Genomic DNA, 21,487 nt, shown 5'->3' with positions numbered 1-21,487 from the left:
AAAAAAAAATTACAGGTACTTTAATGGGTATTTTGTTAGATGAAGTTCATTGTAAGAACATGTCATTTATGTAAACACTCCATCTACTTCAATAAGCACGCTGTATGTTTAACAAGAAGTACCAGCTTAAGCGTAAATATACTGAACTCTTATTGGTCGCGAAGTAGAGCACATTTTGTTCTTAATCTATGGCCACAAATTTGGCAACCAAAGGATGGCATAATTATGTGGCGTATATAAATTAACTAAGAATAATTTTACAGTAGAACTTCGGTTAACTCGAAGTCCCCACTAACTCGAACAAAAACGATTTGTTCTGGAATTGAACCCATTTTTTTCGTTATTTACCATCAGTTAACCGAACGCCTCGCTAACTCGAACCAATTTTACTTTCCCTTGGCTCAAATGAACCCCGAGAACTCGAACTCCTTTTTTTAAAAGCGTTGGACAGGAAACCCTCAAAATTTCAGAACGATAGCTCAGTGACGTGTGAAAATCTTTAATCGCGTGTTTAAAGTATGGAAAAGGCGATCTCAGCCTTTGACCTTAACTGTTCTTAAAATTTTGGCTAAAATTCTCAAACTAAAAGCATCTTACCAAATAAACTTATTGTACCGAAGTGAAATGTGATTGTGAAAGAATAATGAAACAACAACACTTTATAAATTATTAACAGGGAACTTTAAAATCGACACCAATCTCGCTAAACTTTTGGTTTCCCATGGGAACTCGAGTTAGCAGGAGTTCTATTGTACTGTACAGCGTGAAAACCAGACTTTCTCAAAGAGGTTCGCTCTTTTCTCTCGCTCTCGCATTCTACGTATCTTTGAGAATTTATATTAGTGACGCTGTATTAGCTTGTATATGTTGCTGTTAGCGTTAACACCCTGTTAAAAGCATTTGCATATGTAATCGTATGACTCCGAGTAGAATTAAGTATTAGTTGTCACATAGTTAGTAGAGGGGACTAACTATGGTTGTCACGCGTATTTTCAAAGTTTTCGCAAATTGCCCTCGTCGCTGCGCGAAAACTCTGAAAATACAAGTGAAAATTAATCTTTAATTCTACGAGGACTCATTGCAATTACGCGTTTATAACATAGAGGGCAAAATTTTCTTAATTCTATCGAGGCACTTAGTAAAACAGTCAGCCTCGACCTGGAGTAAAACCAGACAAACAAACAATTCACCTGTTTCTTAGCTTACAGACTCAGTAAATATTGGTGAAAAATATTCACCAATATTTACTTCGCCTTCGACGAATAATTGTTAATTGTTACAAACTGAATCATTGGATACTGCAATTCTAGAGTTTTGATTGGCTTAGCGGCCATGGGATATGAGCCATTATCGGAGCATTTTAGTAACTTCTTTGGCATAGACCGAGCATTTTAGGGGGACAAAGAGCAATGGGATCAGTGAAGCATTTAAGTGGGGAAGCTGAAGCATAATGGAAAAGCTTCTGGTGCCTTCCAGCGAGGGCCAACACTCTGGAACGTTTTTTAGCATGTGTAACAATTAAAGGCGCTGTTTCTCGCAACTTGTCCTTAATTTTGTTGCGACACGCGTTGCACGAATCATTGCCTAGTCCAACATGCCCTGAAATGAACATCTCTGACAATTTTTTTTGTTGCCGCAATCGTTGCGAGAAGAAAAACGCGGTTCTATACAGTCCTGCAACGGTGACTGCACAGAAAACGTTGCGAGGCATGCTCTTTTTAGGGCATGTTATACCGGACAAAGATCCCGCGTGCAACTTGTGTCACAACAGCGCAACGAAATTGTGAGACAAGTGGCAATAAAAATTCCCTAGTGTAAAAACGCGTTAAAGAGCAAAGTCCTAATTTACTTTCAAAAAGTGAGGCTAGGATTCACTGAAAAGCCAATAGCATTCTTTCCCAAAAAGGCAAATTAAAACTGTGATTCTTACTCAGACATAAGTCTAATATGAAGTTACCAAATGACCAAATTTAAAATATTCATTAATGTAGTAAACACCTGTATCACTTTATTTTTTGCTACATTTCTCCTGAAACTTACAATAAAATGTACATGCCATTGGAAGATAGATCCATATTGTGTACGTTCGACTATTTTTTTTGTTCAAATATTATAAATAATTATTATAAACCTAATTTGTGTCTCTCATGTCAAGTCATTTTAAAACGATCACTTCCAGGTCAAAGAAGATTCAAGAGTCTGACTTGAACAAGTCGAGTTTGAGCTAAACTTTAACTTAGTTTGAGCTTAATGGGCGTTCATATACTAGAGGACCCATTATTCGTCTGGAGGAACTTGGGCAAATATTTGTTGTTCATCTGGTTATTCGTCTCTAGTATAAAGACCGGCACAAGACGCATTATGCGTGTAGACGAACTATCTTCCGTTGTTCGTCTTGAGCGACGCACAACTGAAAATTGTTCGCCCAGACAGATAATGCGTCTTGTGCCCGTCTTTATACTAGAGACCAGACGAACAGCAAATGTTTGCCCAAGTTCGTCCAGACGGCTAATGCGTCCTCTAGTATATGAACGGCCAATTTGAGGAATTGTTATTAATGTTCTCACATGCTTTGCTAACATCACTGTAAGTGTATTTCACATGCAAAGTGTTTATCTGCAGTGACCAAACATGTAATGGGTATACACATACAGACAGACAGACAGACAGACAGACTGACTGTCATTCATCATATAATCTGGGTATATAACGTGTAAAACTAAATGAAGAACACTTGTAAATTAACCTTAACCTCAATCCGTAAATGATTTCAAACTCCACTTGAGCCCATCTCAGAAGTTGACTCAAATCTAAATCTAATTAAGTTCCCTTGCAACATGCTGTGGCTGCTATGCTGTGGTTGATCTGATCATCATCTTCATGTGTCTTTGTTGTCGCCTCCCTGGCTGATCTCCGATTGTCCCTCCTCTCTTGTCTTCTGCATGTTCTCTAAGAGATCTTTCATTCTGGAGTGAAGAGAGTCATTCCAGTTCTCCAGCTTGTCAAGGCAGGAATTCAGCTGATCTAATTCCTGGTCAAGTGCCTCATACTCTGCAACAGTATTGAAAACAGAGACCTTAAATGATTGGGTTGATGGACGAAAGTTGTAAGTGAAGATGTGGCCTCAAAACCCAAATTTCTGTACATACTATATAAAGAGAAAATGTTCTGTAAATGTACACAAGAGGTTATCCTTACCAGTGTTTCCGTGAAATACGAAGAACACATACAAAGAGACATTAATTTTAGAAAGATATCAAGTGTTAACAAAATTAATAATTAAATAGAAGATATAGATCCTCGTAGTTATGCAACCTATTAACCAGTTGCAAAAAGAAAGCCTGAAAAAAATTCAGGCTTTTAGCTTGAACCTGCATTTATGAACAAAAAAGTTCTCTATATTTGTCATAATTGTATTTTGCATCCTTAAAGTTTTTTCATATCCTTGAAACTTACAAAGACAGTGATAAATAAGTTAAACTGTGAAGAAAACATAGCATTTTCTTTAGTGAAAGGTCACCCCTAACATTTGCAATGCAGGAAAAATAAATCCCTTTTGCTTACAGGGGGAAGGGGAAGGGGGGTACAGGTATCATTAATTATTTTGTATAATGCCAAAAGCAGCTTGTAAATTCAGGGAATAAGATTCCGTTCCCTAAAATTTTGGTAATTGAAATTTTCAGCTAAAGAATCCAAACAGATCAAACTGTGCTAGCTTACACAAACTTGCCAGAAATATTGGAATGCAGCAAACAACATTTTAACAATTTTTTTCTAATTTTCTCGTTGGGTACCCCCTTATTATATCTGTTAACAATCAGACATGCAAGGAGTGCCACTTGCCATTTAAGATTTTTCTCTCATTTTTTAAAGAGAATTTTTTTTCAAGTGCCTAATTGGCACATTTTGCTGTCGCTAAGTTTTCAGTCACATTTTGCATTGCGCTTCTCACCCAGTCAGTGAGATAAATTACCCTAGAAACATCAAGATCACCACCCATGACATCAAGGCTCTTACAAGGGTGTTTGCCTATAACAGGTTTTTTGGGTTACAGACCTGAATGACAGCTGTGGGTAGGAATCAGTTGATAGGGTTGTCATTGAGAAATGATATCATAAGTAACGATGAGGTGAAGCCCTTTTGGAGAAGAACTGTGTGTTTTTAACTATTTTTGGTGACAATAATTTCAAATGCTAACAAGAAGAAGCATTTAAGTATCACGTTCCCCCTGACTAGCAAGGTAAAATTTAAATTTCCTTGCTTTGTTTTCTTAGATAAAACCCAATAGCTTTTGTTACAATATTATTGTGTCTTTACTGACTTGGTATTTGAGTACAGCGAAGCTGGAGATGACTTGTCTTGGTACAAACGCTTCACTGCTTTTCATGGGAAAATCATGTTGTTCTCATGCTCACTAGTTTGTAGTTACATATGAAATGAAATGAGGTTTGTATCAAAACAAAGTAAACTTAAAACTTGTTACCACTCAAAGGCCCAGTCACTAAGCACACAACTCTAAAATGGGCTTTTTTTTTGTCTTGGCGGCTGTTTTGGAAGATTTCACGGAAATATTTCGACACAGCTTCGTACATTAATTATTATACATGCACCACTGTCATACTATGGGGGTATTTACATGTGAAAACTCGCACCTGTGTGAGTTTCATATGTACCAGTATGACAATGTGATTTCAGACCATGTTCACATGAAGGGATGGGATTTTATTCCCTGTTTACATGAGGAGGCAGTTCATGTTGGCCAACGTGATGGTGGCGCCATCTTGGATTGGATGTCAAAGACTATGCATAGTCGTTCCCCTTTCCTAGCCTGTTCCAGGCTCCTAGAAAGAGGCGTGAAGGACAGGGCGAGGAGACATGCCGGAGCGAACAGTTGTACCACGTTTTCATGTCATCGGAATGAGTTTTCGTACAGGAGTGAGAATTGTAACCGGGGTGAACTTGCACCGGCATGGCTCGCTCTGGTATGAGATTTTGTGCTGGTATCATGTAAACAAATACAGAGCCTCAAGAGGGAACCAGAGTGAACTCGTACCGGAAGGAAATTCGCGCCGGTATCATGTAAACACCCCTTAACCCTCTTCCAAAATCGGTGAGCATGAATAGTGTGTGTCCATAATTCACCATGTATGGGGCTGTGCCGAAATCTTGCCAAACAGTACTCAAAATATGGTGCTATCACCCCACCATCAGCCATCTGGGTGTAGTATGAATTGTACATCCGAAGGTTGAACCAACTCCCTGTACAAAGAAGTGAAAAATTTGGACATGACGTCATGCACTTTACTACTCCAGCTGTTTGGTCGATTCCGAACTGCTATGAGTATGTCTATCGACGAGCTTTTTTCCTGAAAAGCAAACATATTTTTGTACCAAAATACAATTTACGCTTTCTTAAATGAGGTACCTTTCTCATCCTCATCACAATCCCCGTTTTCTAGAGCAAGTTCTTTTGTTTTTCCATTGATATCTTCAACACCGTTTTCTTCCGCCATGTTGGATTGGTTTAACCGAGTAGGTACTGGAAATAACTTTTTCCATGGTACCCAGTCTACACGGAGTCAGTCCCATGATACAGTTCGGGTTTCCCACGGCCATCACTTTCGTAATATTTTGGAAAGAAAACGAATTGGAAACCCGGCGTTGTCCGATTTTTTTAGTTTTTCCTTTGAACGCGATGGCTAAATGGGGTGAGGGAGATCCGAGGTGGATCGTCGAAGAAAGAGCTGACGCTAAAAATGTAAATAATTGGCACTGGTAAGTGAAAATGTGTTGAAATTTTGGTAATGTACTGCACGTGGCTGGAAAATTTAAGAAGTTTACTCTTAAACATTAGACTTGCACATCACGAAAGAGTTTGATCTATAGACAACTGAATCTTTCTTGATCTCAGGACAGAGAAAAATGCAACTCCGTGGTCCAAGGAAAAGTTAAAGGCGCTTTTGAAGGGGTTAGAAATACAAACGGATGAAGGTAACTTCAGCTTATATATAATCAATTGAGCTAAATATCATGATCAAGTAAGTTTAGGCTTTAAAAATATGTGCTATGCCTGAGAAATCAGCTGTCAACGGCTGTTTTCTTTCCCATTTAAGTGAATCATATGGATCGACTATTGGAGTTGGTGTAGCATGAAGGAAATAAAAATGCTGCTGGAAAAAAAATTATCAACAAATTTCAGCAAAATCCCCAGTACTGTAAAATGCATGGTGATTATTTTTGCTGTTGTTTTCTCAGACCATCTCAGATGTTCCCTATACTGAGTAGAAGTGAGGAATGTAATAAATATTTTTTTGAGAAAAATTTTGTCACTTTGATTTCTGAGCTTTTTTGTAGACTAGAACAATATAAATATTTAGTCAATAATTATTATTGTCTGTTAAAGTTTTGGGAGAGATAAAATGAACATTTTAAGCTTGATTAATTATAATGCCCCAGACTATTCAACAATGATATAAGATCATGAACTCGAGATTTCTATCGCATAATATTTGATGGTAATGGTAATGGTAATGGTAATGGTATTGATGAGGGCGAAGCCTGAATCAACTATCACACGTAGAAATCAAGAGCGAATAATCTGATCGTTTTAGTATAAATCTACTAGTTGTTCAAAACTAAACAACAAGACAGGTTCAAGATTTTATTGAATAATCATATATAAATAGGTCATGTGCATTGTATTGGCTTTGTGCGCGTACCTTTGCATTTCATTCAGGATTTTATATCGAAACCGTCATTCGCTCGAAACTGAAACAAGGAGCCAAGCTTTTTTTACTGAAGAATGACAATGAAAGATACATGTATACTGACGTAAAAGTGCCCTTTGGAAGCCAAGTTTTTTTTAAAAAAAAAAAATGTGTCAGTGAAGCACAATTTTGAATGTTTTCAAAATTATAAAATTGCAGACTTTTAAAAGTGTAAATGAAAAATAAAATCATTTAACTCTTGTTTTGACTCCTTTTCTTACTGTGAAAAATCTTCATTCCATATTTCATTGCAATTTTTGTCTTCTCTGGAATCGCCTCGACTAGTAATTATCCAAAATCCTCTTTACAGACACTTAGAAAATGCGAAGAAGCTGCTGCTATTTTGTTGACAACCCCACACTGTTAGCTTATTATATAAGGCTACCCACTATCTACAACAGAGTAGGTAGTGAGTAGTGTAGCCAATAAAAGAGCATTAATTTTTGTGATAGAACGCTAGTAGTTTTATACTAATGTTGTTTATTTTATCATAAGTTAATTATGATTGATGGGTGAGTCAGGCAGTAAATGCTTCCAATTTTCAAAAATAATCGCTATTACAGATACAGCTGTATGTAGTGAATTACATCTCTCCTTTAATTTTGTCAATGATGGATGTACACTGTACACATGTCTGGGATGGTTGGGGAACAACAAAATCCAACATATGAAAGGCTCCAAGATGATCTACCCAACTTGAATAACTTGACTCTGAAGAGGAAACATTAAATATTTTACATTTAAAGGGAGAGTTTCACGGTTCGGCGCATGTGCGAGCGATAACATAAGCGCTGTCAAACCAATTGTTTTTGGACCAATTAGAAGCGAGTACACAACACCGGTGGGATACGGCGGGCAAGTCTTATAACTTGCTGGCATAAAAATAAAACTGACCGGCCAGTGTTTCGGTCACGTTTCAGAAACAAACAAAAAGGCTGTCCATGTAAAACACATGGGGATTTTTGCAGCGCCGCTTCGTTTATGAACCATGACATTCAAGAAATGCCAGAACTTTTGCGAACGTATACGGTTTTATTTTAGTACAATGTCGATATCTCGCGGCATCGACCTTTTTTAGTATGCGCGGTTCGAAAAGCCGAGAAGCTCCCTCAAACTTACATTCTTAAATCCAGTATTTCATCAGCATTCAGTGATAAACTTACTATAGTGTGTACGCTCGATAGCCTGATTTTATTAGACCAGCGAGAAGGCGAAGAACGAGAAATCCGCAAGCTTCAAGAAGCGATGCGACCGTTTAGTAACAACAACACTGAGCGTCCTTCCGAGATGCTGGAATGCATTTGAGAAAACTCTGCCATGGTGGCAAATCAAAACTGCATTTGCCATTCGCAATGACCATAATTTTATAAATAAATGAATACCTTACAATAGATTTTGTAGTTTGCCGCAAATCTTTTGGATTTTTTTTGCTACTGCCTGCTATTCGAGCCCGCTAATAGACGACAACAACTAACTCGCACATTTTGATCTCATATTTATTCGCTTCGCGTCTCAGTGTTGTACAATTTCTTCCGTCCAAAGCAAAACACTGATGTTTGATGCTGTTTGTCCGTCGATTTCTCCATTTTTGACAGTTGACTTCCATATGAACAAACAGTACGATTGAAATCTAGAAAATCCTCGCGAGTTCATCCAAAGCCAGTTGGTGACCTTTGCCATTTCCGGCGAAAGCAGATGTGCCGCGAAATCGTTGTCTATTTTAAACAGACTTATCTCTTTACCAATTTTCCACGTTTGGTGGATGTATCTTGTTAACCACACAGGATTTCTACATCCACTCCACTCTGTCCGTTTTAGCTTCTGTGCTTCCAGAGAGTCCACAGAACATCCCGTCGCCGGTCGGCCGCGACGTCTCCTTTCCGATCCATCAACAAAAATGTCGTTTTCGGATGCTAAAACACTTTTAACCTTACAAAAATCAAACTTATATTTACAACAGGAAACAAAGATTATAAAAAGTGAAGAACAAAGAGCGGATGATCCAAATTCGGGCGCGATTTCAACAGATTGTTCCACCACAAGCTCGCATCGAATTTAGTGTCGACCTGTACAATTTATTTTTGAGCCGGTCTGCTCGCGCATGCGCTTGACCGTGAAACTCGGCCTTTAACTGTGTATCCTGAACTATTATCTGAGTTGTTATGGGAAGAAAGTACATGTTCATGTAAGTATCTCCACAAAAAATTCAATAAGTTTACCTTGCTTGTGTCCTGAATTTTTCACTTGAAGGAAATGTGCAGATAACTGATGTGACCAAAATTGACGGAGAGGCTTATGCGAAGTAAGTATAGAGTTATTTAATTAATACTTATTCATGTGCATGGGGGAAGGAGGGATGGCGCAGGGCCCGTGAGAGCACTCGCCTCCCACCAGTGTGATCCGGGTCCAATTCCCAGACTTGGCGCATATATGGATTGAGTTTATTGTTGGTTCTCATCCTTGCTCAGAGAGGTCTTTCTCTGGGTACAACTTCGGTTTTCCCCTCTCCTAAAAGAACCCAATATTTCCAAATTTCAATTTGATCTGGAGAGTGTCCCAATACTGTAAAGTGCATTTGATCATCCCATCATGGAATTATGCGCTATACAAATTTACTTTAAGTGTTTTAAAATGTGTTTAGTACTGTAGTGCTGATGGGGGGGAGGGGGCACTTTAATGATTCAAAGAAACGTTACAATCCCAACTGGTTTAGTAACCAGTTGGCTATTTACAAGACATGGCTGAGGATTTGAACAATGAAACAAACCCATCTAGTGGCCAGAAATGCAATCTCATACCCAGGGTCCCCAGATTCTTTGGCCTTTTCTTGGTTCCCTGTGCAAAAATTCCAGTTCCTCAGAGTCTCTCCCAGACCAACTGCTGATCAAGGAGCCTCAGGACTCCAGGTATGAGATTGCCAGAGATGGGACGGCACTGGACTACTGTACCTTCAGATTAGAAGTCCACACCAAGTGCAGTTTTCATAGCTTTAGTGTTCTTATAGCGCTGTAGATTATTTGTAGCTAATTAGTTATTAGATTAAAAAAAAAGGTAACGTCTGTATTCATTTTGTCCTGAATGCCTTTTAGTAATACACAGCCAGGCAATCTTTTACTATTTGATACAAAAGTTTGGTTTATCAACAGAGTTGATAACTGAAGGTAAAGTGGCCACCGTAAAAAATTTGAGTGCTGACGTTTCGAGCATTTATTATAAGCCTTTCGTCAGAGCGAATGGCAAAGGGCAAATACTTGAAACTTCAACACTCAAATCTCTTTACGGTGGCCAATTTACATTTAGTTACCAACTCTGTTGATAAACCAATTTTTTCTTCTCCCCACCAACGCAGTACCACAGTTCCTTTAGAAAGAAATCTCCTTATCCATCTTTTACTATAGTCTCCAATCCTGCATGCATTTAGGTCCTCATGTATGCAACAATTTTACCTCACCACTCAGCTCTTGCAGGTTAATGTCAAAATAATAAATTAAATACAGGGCTGTACCTAAATACAAGCAAATACAGCTGTAAGTGGGAGTCAATGAACTCATTCGCTCATATTATTTTTTATTGCTGTAGCAACAGAAAAGCGAAGCTAATTTTTTTCTATGAATGGGTTATCACTTTGGAATGGAAAGGTCAGTATTTTCGTCTTTGGTTAGTTTATCAGTTACCTTTTATATAAAATTTCTTGTGGTAAACATTTTTGTCAAATAATTATGAAAATAATGTATTAAACAGTTTGGAAATTAAGTAGCTGTTGTCTACATGTACTGAGTCTATAGGCCTGCATGATACACTTCAGCATTTGTTTCCTACTGACTTGCCTGTTCTTGTGAGAACAGAAAAACCAGTGTCAAATACAGTAAAAACCCGCAACTAAGAACCTACATCTTTGGGAAGTAGCCTAAACAGGTTCTTTTATAAATGGTAGTTAACACAATTTTAGGCTACTTAATAGGTTCTTAAAATAGGTTCTTAACTCTGGAGAAAAGCAAATAAAACTCAGCTTCAAAACAAGATGGTTATTGGCCTATTTTCTATTTCTACCCCAGCCCCCACCTCATCCCCCCAAAAAACACATTATTTTTTAAGGATATCAATGCATACATTCACATTAGGGTTATAAAATTATTTTGTCTAGAGTACAAACACTAAATGTGTGAAACAGCTATTACTATTTAGTAGTAGGCTACAATACATGTAGGTTCTTGTTTATAGGGGGTATGAAATCCAAATTTTAGGCTAACAGGTTCTTAATTTTCAGGTTCTTAGTTGCGGGTTTTTACTGTAGTTCAACTTGTGTATTGACTTTTTCTGACTGCTCTCCATGTAAACAAATTAATGGATTGTGTTTCTTATGGTATTAAACATACACTGTACACTGTGTACAATGACGTGAGAGAAATTGTTAAAAGCATTAATTAAAAATGGTATTCTAACTTATCATTGACCTGTACAGTATGTTTGATTAAGCAGTTGTAGTCTGGAAGGAGAAATGAGATGCAGCTCAGTAAAGTTATCAGCTGTCATCACCTGATCATTTAGCACACATCGTCATCATCTTTATCATTATCATCATCATCATTATCACCATTATCATTGATCATCATCATTTTTTTTTTTTTGGAATCGACAATCACAAGATTGTTTCTTTCTTTATTTTTTATTATTATTAACAGGAACAAAAAAAGACAGTGACCAAGTGTGGAAAGGAAAGATTGAAATTCCTAATTTAAGTGAAGAGCATGATGCACATGAGGTTGATGTAAGTTTTGAATCAAATTTAATCTGGATCTGAAAAACTAGATCACTGTGATTGGTCAGATTATTATTGCAAAGCACATTCAAATGTTTATATAGAGAATGCACTCAACAAATTTTATGGGTATGAAAATTAGACCAGTTTTCTGTTGAGTTTTGCAACATCAAACTACAGTGTAAGGGTATTAAACTCTTACCAATCGCAGTCAGAACATAAACCAAACCGAAAGGAAGTCATTAGTGCTGGAAAACATATGAGTGCAAGTCATGATTGGTTTTGGTTTTCATTCTGATTGGCTTACAAAGTGGTGCTATATACTGTATGTACTGTAAGGTGCATGTATTTAATAAATGTTAGTACTTTAAACAGTAAAGTGTAGATTGTGGCATCTATTGTTGACAATTTCACACCAGCTGAGCTGGAACAGTTCTCCACCTTGAGTAACAATTTATTGTTATTCAGCCTACAGTGTAACTCTTGGGGGAAATTACAAAATGCTGATTGTTAGGAGTTGAAATAGGGATGGATATTGTTTTGACAAAAAGTTGCGACCAAGGCGTGTACATCTCTCACATTAATGAACATGTTGAGAACTGCAAAATAAGCTATAGTTTAGGGGTATACCTAATATACACAAGGATTGGGACGATTTTGAACTTTTAAATTTTTACGTTTTAAGCCCATTTATCTCAAAGTCATAACTTTTCTCATTTATAGTTATATCAGTTATGAAACACACTCATGAGTAGCTTTTAAATGGTATATCACACATGGACATTGCGTTTGTAGTCTTGGATCTGGAGAAAATGTTATTTTGCTTTAGGGGCTAAAGGGTACCTAAAAATCTTTTGATTTTATCTTGGCAGGTGATAGTGACAACTGAAAAGAGTTCAGATGAAAGTTATACTTTAAAAGAAATTGTGAGATCTGTTGGCACAAACTTGATCAGGGAAAAACTGGGACAATATATTAAAGAACTTAGACAAGGTAAATAAGACATCCAACTCTGAGCATTGGAAAGTGCCGAAAGTAAAATTAGGCTTAAAAAGTTCAGTGCCAAATTACCTTAAGTTTGCCACTGCTGTACATGTGGCTAAACACATTTCTTAAAATTAATAACAATTAAACCATTTTACTATCAGACTCAGGTTCTGTGATTCTATAGGTGTACATGTAAGTTTGATTCTGTGGGTTGAATTCCAAAGTGTGACCATCTGCACACTAAAAATTCTCACTGAATCTGAGCAGAAGTTTCCTTCAAACTTAACTGCGCCGTCTATTATATAAATTATGTTCATTAATTTTGTTCAGTGTGTTGTCATGTACACTGAACTTGTAATGTCTTTGTGGTTTTGACATTTGAGTCTGTGAATCAAATCTTCAAGTGTGACAACAGTTACTGTCTTACAATACTTACAAGTGTAGCACCATTAATGCGTTTTACAAAGTTTCCAAATAAATTTATGGCAAGTTTGTCCAGTTTTGATCTTGGTTTTTTGGGGAGTAATATTAATTTTTATTATTAAATGGAAGAAAGATCTTCGCAGTTAGTATACAACTTAAGCAGTTGTGAAAAGAAAGCCTGAAAAAATTTCAGGCGTGAACGGCATTCGAACCAATGACCTGAGCTGCAATGCCGGTGCAGTGCTCTACCAACTGAGCTATCAAGCCAACTGGGAGTTGGTCATACCCGTGAAGGATGAATATGTGTAACATAATTATATTTTGAACTGTGGATGAAAGATTAAATGGAAGAAAGATCCTCCATTTAATCTTCCGTCCGCAGTTCAAAAAAATACATGCATGTTACATAATAATTTATTGTATTCTAATTCATATTCAGTAATTATATTTTATATTTGGTCTGGGCATTTTTCACTATTATCTAATGCCTACATTCTTAAATTTGTAGAATTTAGCCAAGGCATGATTCTTCCATCCAAAGACAGCCCAGTGCTTCAAAGATCTGGCATTGCTCAAGATAGTGAGGTGCTCAAAGCTGCTGTGAATAACCCCACTGCAGTAGAGGATAACAACAAAAAGAATAGTAAGTGGCTAGATAATTAGATTGTTTAAGCTGTGCTGTAGGTGCAAACTCCAATACCTGGTTGAAAACTAGTGCTTTCAATAAAACAGATTTTTTGGTACCTGTCAGAGCCCTGGAAAAACATTAAGATCAGTTACATGTAAATGCTGAAATCGGTTGAAAAGAGCACTTTTTACAGAATGCGTTGGAAATTAGATCTCTTGGATAGCATAAAATGTACCTAACTTGAAAGCTATACATTTTCAGGTCGGTACCAAGCTACAGCTAGGTCTAAAGAATCAAACAGTTATAATTAACTAAGTTCTTTGGTCTCTCAAATACTAGCATCAGCTATTACAGTAGATTGAGTGATTTTTAACATGATCACTTTATACATGTAAAACTCTTAAAAATGTGCACATTAAATTCATTTTGATGTACTGTAGAATACTCCAAATGCTTAATAACCAGAGTTGCTTTCTGAAGGTACACTGTACATGTAGAATACGTACTTGTAAATGCAAATAACTTGATGAGAAATTTGCTCACTTATAAACATGTGTATTATCTTTATCAGCAATTGAGCTGTTAAACAAACAATATAAATTGGATGGTACTCCTGCCATTCGCTAGTGCCCAAATAAAAGAATAAAATTGCTCCATATTTTGCTGAAGGGCTATATATGATCATAAAGTTTTATTTTTCAGCTACTCAAAGCAGTTCTCAATAAAAACTACGGTGCAATTGCAATCCAAGTTTTTCAGTGCTAAAACATAGTCAACACAGATATACAGTACATGTAAATGTATTGCTGAAAGTACTGGCTACTACATTTACTGTGAAAAGATTTGTTGAATAAATACTAACATAGACTGCTAGCGGTTGTCCTTTGTTCCTCAGAGCCAAGTAGGGCACGCGAGAAGTTAAAATTATGCAAATTACTGACAAAAAGGGGCCGTGACGCAGAAGAAAAAATAAGAGACTGCTCACAGTCTAATACTAACAGTTTCACTGTCACATTTTACATGTACATGAATCATCAAATACACCATTAAACACCTACACAAGTCATTCAATTTTTGTCTTTCCTTTGATATACTCAGCTGATACAAAGACGCAAGTAGGATGCCCCATCTCAACAAAAAAACTGACCATGAGAGAGGAATTTCTAACTAGTGCTGACGAAATATATGCTGCATTAACAGAACAACAGGTACATGCAATTTTTTCATTACTTAACTTTGAATCTCGAGGAAGTGCCTTTAAAACTCAAGCGTCGTGACTTGTGGAAGACTGTCAACTACATTTTGTAACACTTTGTACTGTCAAAATTTAGTTACAACTTGTGTAGTCATGCAATCTACAGGGTTGCCGCAGTCGGGACAGTCAGGGGAAAAAAGTAGTTTTTCCAAGGTCAGGGAAAAGTCATAGGATTTTGCATCAAGCCAGGGAACTTTTAAATCCTTACCCACAATCAGCAAAAAGGCAGGATATTTGATTTTTTTAATTTGTATTATTATAATTAATATGATCAATGCCAATTCTGAAATACACCCCTTTTGACTTCCAAGTTAACATATTAATTTAATTGATGATATTTTGTTCCTTTGAAATTTGTCACTCTATACTAACTGATTCATCAACAATGTTAACTTTCAAATTGTTTTCTGCTAAATTTTGCAGCGACTCGAAGCCTTTACTCGGAGTTCAGTGAAGGTGGATGCCAGTCGTGGAGGAACATTTGTTCTGTTCAATGGCAACGTGACAGGAAAATTCCAAGAATTGGTGAGTGGTGTATAATTTGTTGTTTTGGTTCAAGATTGCAGTGGACTGACAACCTTGCAAAAACAATGCCTTACTTTTTGCTGTCACAATGTTGTGGTCTCAGTTATCACCAAGTGAAAAAATAGTGTTTATTGCCCCATCAGGGGAAACAGTTAATTACAGTGTTGGGGTAGCCTCCCACGCAGTCATTGTGGGGAGGAGGTTATACAAGTCCCCTAAAACAACTGCGTGGGAGGCTAAGTATTGGGGCTTGCCAAAAGTCAAATTTTCAGAGCCAAGCAAGTTCCTAAACCAGGGAAACTTAAGGTAGCCAAACACAGTTTTCCATGTACAGGTGTCAGTGAACATTATTTGAAAACTACATGTACGTACTTAATTCTGAGTACCTGAAATTAGCATGGTGCAAGATTAACTAGGAAGGAATAAATTTTAATACTTCTTGTTGAGCAAGGTGCCGTTGCCATGGCAAAAATGATGGTTTTCTTTAATTTTGGGAAAATGCACTCGTTAGATATTTTCCATTTTTGTATCCAGAAAAATGTGCAAAATATTGACATAGTGACGCTGCTTTCATGTAATTTTAACAGAGAGATCTCCTGTCAACGTTGGTTTTGCAACTTAATGTTTTTTGAAGATACCCTCTGTTAGATTCTGGTTTTTGTTTGTAGGCGAGTTACGCTTTTAGAGAACTACTGTTTTGTCAAATTTCACGAAATTCTAACGAGTGGTTCCTTAGAAAACAGTTCATTTCCATTAAAAAAACCAGTCACAATTTTTTGGTCAAATGCACATGTGTGGCTTTTAATTAGGTTTTCTCAACAAAGATGAAAAGCGTGCAAAAAGGCTTAGCTCCTCATGAACTCACTTTCTTTGTTTTCGGTGATAAATGAAGAAGGATTTACAAACGAAAAACTGAGTTATTCTAAGAGCAAACCTCACCTTTGTGATCCATTTGGTATAAAATCGAGGGATCGATAGTATTTGCCTACGACAACCCTAGCGCGCGCTTAATAGCATCATTAACAGAATCTGTAAAGCACATGCAAACTGTGTTCGGCCACCTTAAGTACCGACTAGCCTGTGACTGCAGTGTACATGTATATATGATCTGTAGATGTTGGATATGGTTGAAAGCCGAATACCCCCAGAATAAGTACACTGTATTGTGTGTGTGGAGGGGTTAAAAGGTGAAAAACAACCCAGCTGCACCTACATTGTACATGTACTTCCAATCGAGATTTTTAAGTAACAGTCTTGTGGTCCTCAGTTGAAGCAGACTTCGTCAATTTAATGCATTTGAGTGAGGCCTCAGTGGATTCTAGGGTAAATTGAAGGGGTGAGAGCATTTGTATATACTGTCTTGTCAAATGTTAGGTTGATTTTTCCTTTTGATCAATTTAAGTGCCTGGGTTTTTGCATGTGGGCTTTAATTTAATCCAAGAACAATGCTCCGTGTTTTTTTTTTTTTTTTTTTTTTGCTTCAGTGTCTCTTTCTACACTTCTTTCTTTTGTGGACTCGATATTTTGACCTTGTTTTTCTCAAAAACAAAGGATCAACGGACCAAAGGATAAAAATACTCACAAAGCAGTGTTCTGTGACTAAATTGATAAAACATGCAGAAATTCAGACGCTTTTGAGTGAAACGAAAAATCGGCCTAAAATTTGACCAAGCACGGTTATGCTCTCTTCCTTCAATTACATGTTCACGGATATCACATGTAGCTCAAACTACATGTACAGCTGTACCATTTAGGAATAAATACTTTAATTTGTAATTATTTCGACCTTCGGATGGGTTGACAAAATTAATGCTCAAGCCAACTGTGTTATTTTTTATTTGAAGGTTTCTGACGAAAAGATTGTCATGCAGTGGAGATACAAAAGTTGGCCTGAAGGTATGCGATGCAGACCTAAGCTATAATTTTGTTGTCCCTCCTGCCTTCCTCAACAGCTTGCCAATACTCATTCAAAAGAGAGCTTTCTCTGTGGAGCTTGTACCCCACAATAAGTAAAGGTGACTGAATAGGACAGTTGAACCTCCAGTATATAGATATACTTGGCTTGGTACAACTATAAACCTGCCTGTTAATGGGAGTGGCTACTGAGAGATTTTGTGTTGGATTAAAAACGCACCATTTGTTTGTGTTTACATATGGTCATGACACAACACCAGAGACTAAAAAATAATATCCTGTATTCTTCCTAACATAAAAAAATACAGTATTAATAAGTGTGACATCACAAAAGCTAAATTTATGAAATGATGGGATTTCCTTCAAATTTTGAGTTGGTTCATAACGTGATGTCAATTAACTCAAAATTAGAAGGATTTCTGTGGAGTGATCGGAGCATAACAGTGCTAAAATTGCAATAAGATGCTGATTTTGGACACTCGTCTTGAAAGAGACTGAAAAACTTTAAGTACTAAGGCATGATTTTTTGTGAGGGATTTGCGAGAATATCAAGCTTTTAGCGTCAGAGTTGTTGAAACATCACGACGCCCTTGTCACACAGCGAATTGAGTTCATGGAGTTCGATCGCGATCTTCTTCACTTGCTTTGAAAAGCATGTACATGATAACCTATTTGTGTACCAAACTAAAACTTAAGCTCATTTGGAGCAGTCTGAATTTTACAGACAAAATTTAAGTACACTTAGCATTATACTTTCCAACCAATCCGCCCCTAGCCTTCAATGTATTATGAAAGAAAAAGGGCAAAGGCAACTGACACTGTTCATTGTACAATTAATCCAGGCCACCACTCAACTGCAACGATCACTTTGGCGCAGAAGGATGACCGCACAGAGCTGACGCTAACACAGACAGGAATCCCTGAGGAGGATTTTGAGCGCACAAAACAGGGATGGAAACAGTACTACTGGGGAAGCATGAAACAGACGTTTTGCTGGGGAATGAAATATTTCTGACTAGAGTTTCTGTATGATTTGGCACTGTTTTACTTTAAACATGTAATCGTGACCTGAAAGTAAGGGTGAGTTCGATTGACCCTATTCCGGAATAGGAATACATACAACGTTAACAAGAAATACCTCATAAGAGGTTTTTGGAGTTACTGGAGTACAAAATCGCTCTCAAATTATCGTCTATCAGCGAACGTTTGCAGAAATGGAGTTACAAATTTACTTTAAAAAAATTAGAAATCTAACAGCTATTCCTCTTTTTCTCATTCAGGAATACGGTCATTCGAACGCAACCTAAATGTTCCAACATTTTTTTTGTATGTGGAGTATTCCGGGTGCCTTTTCGTACAGAGATAATTAAATTGACAGTAAAGCTTTCATCAAGCCTTTAATTGGCTCTGTAAATTGTTTGTAATAATTTTGCTCAGTGCATGCATGGAAGTCTTGAAGCTCAATTATTTTGTCTACATATTCCAGACATTTTTGCCATTATTTTTTGTGTTGTAATTACACTGACAGTAATTTTGTATTGGTAAGAGTAATACAGAGTTTTGGTTGAACATTATCTGACAAATGCCATTAATTTTAGTTTTAGCGCTTCAATAATATCAAGAACTGGACTAGCATCGCATTTGGGGTTGAAGGTATTACATGTAGTAATACTCTCCGTTTCGCTGTGTTTTTTGCTAATAAAAATAAAAACAAACTAACAAAAGCAAGCTTGTCCTTGGTTACAACAAGTCAATAACGTCAAAACTGAATCGCAAGCGATTCTAAGAGAGAACCGTGAAAAATTATGGAATAGCGAGGGCATTGGAATTTTGTAAAAGTAAAACGAAAGGCTGTCGACAGCATAAAATGAGTGGACTTTGGAATGCCATGGAGATGTGAAAGTCATGGCCTTCGAATGCTGTTGGTTGAGGAATGACATGCACAGTAGAATAGTATGAACAAGGAATGATATGAGCCGTAATGGTATGAACGGCGGACTGTCAGTGGAAAGTGAAATGGTATGGACAGTGGAATGTTATGGGAAGTTGAATGCCATGGACAGTAGAATAGTATGAACAAGGCCGGAATGATGTGCACCGTAATGTTATGGACAGCCGTGAAAACTGAAATGGTGTGGGCTGCGTTTCGGATCTGCGTTTCGTTTCGAGGCCCGAGAATTGTGTTACCATAAAACCCCCGCTACCCTGTCGCAGAGGATTTGATTCTTCTTTTTCCCAAACAAAACTGCGCAGCGAAGAGAAAGAAGAAAGGAAACCTCAGGACCAGGGTAAGTGTGGTATGGCATAGAGAAAAATCGAGCTCGGTCGAGACGGCCGACTCGGCTCGCTCTTCAATTCGCTCTCTTTGCCCTATGCCTCACTGGCTAATCCCAACTGAAAACCCTGATGATAATTCTGAATCTTAACTTTTTCATGTTGAAAAATTTGTGAGCAGTTTTCAATGCAACATTACATTTGATTCTAGTGTTAATATTTTGATTATTGGAAGCTAACATTTACCTCATTAATGTGATAATGATGACAGAAAAGAGAGTGTGCTGCTTTGTCCAACAGACCTTGAACCTCATTATGAAAGCGAGGCTAAGTGCAAAGTTTTTGTTATGAAAATTAGTTTTCATTCATATGCAAACAAAGCTAATTTTCATATGAAAAGTCTTGCACCTAGCCTCGCAATCATAGTGAGGTTCATAGCAACTCGGAAATGGCCTATTGTTTGGCACCTTGCGCACGACTAGCACTGGGCTTGTTTTCCGCAGTTCGGATAGATTTTTTTTCCCGAGATTTTCACTTTCCAATTCCCGACCCTGTATTTCCTATTCAATTGCGTCACAACAGAGATTTGCTCCTTTTCAGAGGCAGAAAAAATGATTGGCTCCAGGGTGTGGAGTTTGTCCTTTGCCGGTGAACCTAAGAATCCAAATTTCTAAAAAAAAAAACAAAAAACAAAAAACAAAAAAAAAAACGCTCTACTTTGGCCCACAGACTTGTTATCACGTTAAAACGTTTGTTTAGCTTTAAACAGAAAAGAAAGGAAATCATTCGGAGCAACACCGCAATAACATCAAATAGAAGAAAGATCCTCGCAGTTACTACGCAACTTAAGCAGTTGCGAAAAGAAAGCCTGAAAAAAATTCAGGCTTGAACAGGATTCGAACCCGTGACCTCTGCGATGTCGGTGCAGTGCTCTAGTCATTTTGTGAGTTCGTAATATACCCGTGAATGATGGATAAATAAATGTAAATATTTGAAACATATATATTTGAACTGCGAATGGAAGATCAAATAGAAAAAAGATCCTCTCAGTTACTACGCAACTTAAGCAGTTGCTGGTTCAGTTTCTAGCCTAGCGTCATATTAAGCTAGTTGGGTGAACTTGATCCCTTCAGAATCAATGTAAACTAAACACGGAACTATACTTCTGACACAATAACCCGTCTGTATGCACGCCAAATCAGAGCGAATTCAGCCATGAAATTGGATTCAGTGGTTAAATCGTCACTTACACCCATCACCGGGCCCTTCAGGCTTTGGGGGATGCCTTGAAACAAGGCAAGTTAACCGTGCCATAGTTCTCACGGACTCCCAAAGCCTGATCTAAAGATTACAGTAGGGAAAAGTAAACAAGGCCTGGGTCACCCCAGCTGATGAGATCTGGGCTGCACTCACAATCTTTTACATTCCCTATAATGAAGCCGTAGACCATCTTGTAGGAATGGCTGTGCCGTTTGGTGACATACTGTAAATTACTACCCACGCGATGTAATCAACAGATTAAAGGAGAGGCTAAACCAGAACACGACACTCGGTGGTCCATGCAATGAATGGAGGAATCAAATTCGGTGACGGGGACGCGCTAGCGACGAGACGCACGGAGACGAAATTCTCTACGCAAGAATTAATGTAATGGGTAGGATTACGAGAAGAAAGCTGCGCGAGATCTTCAGGAGGGGTTGGCCTGAGAGATATCAACCTCTGATGCAGAACAACAATAACAACAAGGACAATTTCTTACAGTAATACGCGCCTTACCGTGGCCACCCAACAAACGTTTTTTTAACAAGTTAGCCAATCAGGATACGGGAATTTGATTAACGGTTACGTCTCCTTGCAAAGTCTAACAGGCAGGTGACACAACAACGAATTATTGAAAACATGTTTTGCATTTTATGGCTAACTTGTGAAAAAAAGTTTGTTGAGTGGCCACGGTA

General features: G+C 37.6%; 3 protein-coding genes across 3 annotated transcripts in view; 1 reads left to right on the top strand and 2 right to left on the bottom strand.

Annotated features, from left to right (window-relative positions):
• Positions 1-21,487, bottom strand: part of LOC146459316 (uncharacterized) — a 329,226-nt gene that overhangs the window by 28,502 nt on the left and 279,237 nt on the right. The gene's annotated exons all lie outside the window — the stretch shown is intronic.
• LOC146459341 (bublin coiled-coil protein-like) lies at positions 1,979-5,663 on the bottom strand. Its single transcript, XM_085089659.1, has 2 exons — positions 5,426-5,663; positions 1,979-3,051 (listed from the first exon to the last, which is right to left on the bottom strand). Exons 1-2 carry the CDS (start codon positions 5,511-5,513, stop codon positions 2,879-2,881), a joined length of 261 nt encoding a protein of 86 aa, XP_084945785.1. The 5' UTR covers positions 5,514-5,663; the 3' UTR covers positions 1,979-2,878.
• LOC146459340 (activator of 90 kDa heat shock protein ATPase homolog 1-like) lies at positions 5,582-18,993 on the top strand. Its single transcript, XM_085089658.1, has 11 exons — positions 5,582-5,775; positions 5,912-5,991; positions 9,018-9,069; positions 10,347-10,405; positions 11,450-11,535; positions 12,399-12,519; positions 13,445-13,579; positions 14,663-14,772; positions 15,243-15,344; positions 17,189-17,240; positions 18,101-18,993. The coding sequence occupies exons 1-11, from the start codon at positions 5,588-5,590 to the stop codon at positions 18,271-18,273; spliced, it is 1,158 nt and encodes a 385-aa protein (XP_084945784.1). The 5' UTR covers positions 5,582-5,587; the 3' UTR covers positions 18,274-18,993.

This window comes from Pavona decussata, unplaced genomic scaffold, assembly GCF_977016875.1.
Source record: "Pavona decussata unplaced genomic scaffold, jaPavDecu1.1 SCAFFOLD_220, whole genome shotgun sequence".
Taxonomy (NCBI): Eukaryota; Metazoa; Cnidaria; class Anthozoa; order Scleractinia; family Agariciidae; genus Pavona; species Pavona decussata.
This window is presented reverse-complemented; position numbering and strand designations above follow the sequence as displayed.

What these genes read in the sequence shown, in the direction of transcription:
- LOC146459341 (XM_085089659.1), bottom strand. Translation starts at nt 5,513, where the DNA reads ATGGCGGAAGAAAACGGTGTTGAAGATATCAATGGAAAAACAAAAGAA. An exon ending in TTGTGATGAGGATGAGAAAG is followed by an intron (nt 3,052 to 5,425) that starts GTACCTCATTTA and finishes ATACTGTTGCAG; the next exon opens with AGTATGAGGCACTTGACCAG.
- LOC146459340 (XM_085089658.1), top strand. Translation starts at nt 5,588, where the DNA reads ATGATACAGTTCGGGTTTCCCACGGCCATCACTTTCGTAATATTTTGG. An exon ending in AATGTAAATAATTGGCACTG is followed by an intron (nt 5,776 to 5,911) that starts GTAAGTGAAAAT and finishes TCTTGATCTCAG; the next exon opens with GACAGAGAAAAATGCAACTC. An exon ending in ATACAAAAGTTGGCCTGAAG is followed by an intron (nt 17,241 to 18,100) that starts GTATGCGATGCA and finishes CAATTAATCCAG; the next exon opens with GCCACCACTCAACTGCAACG.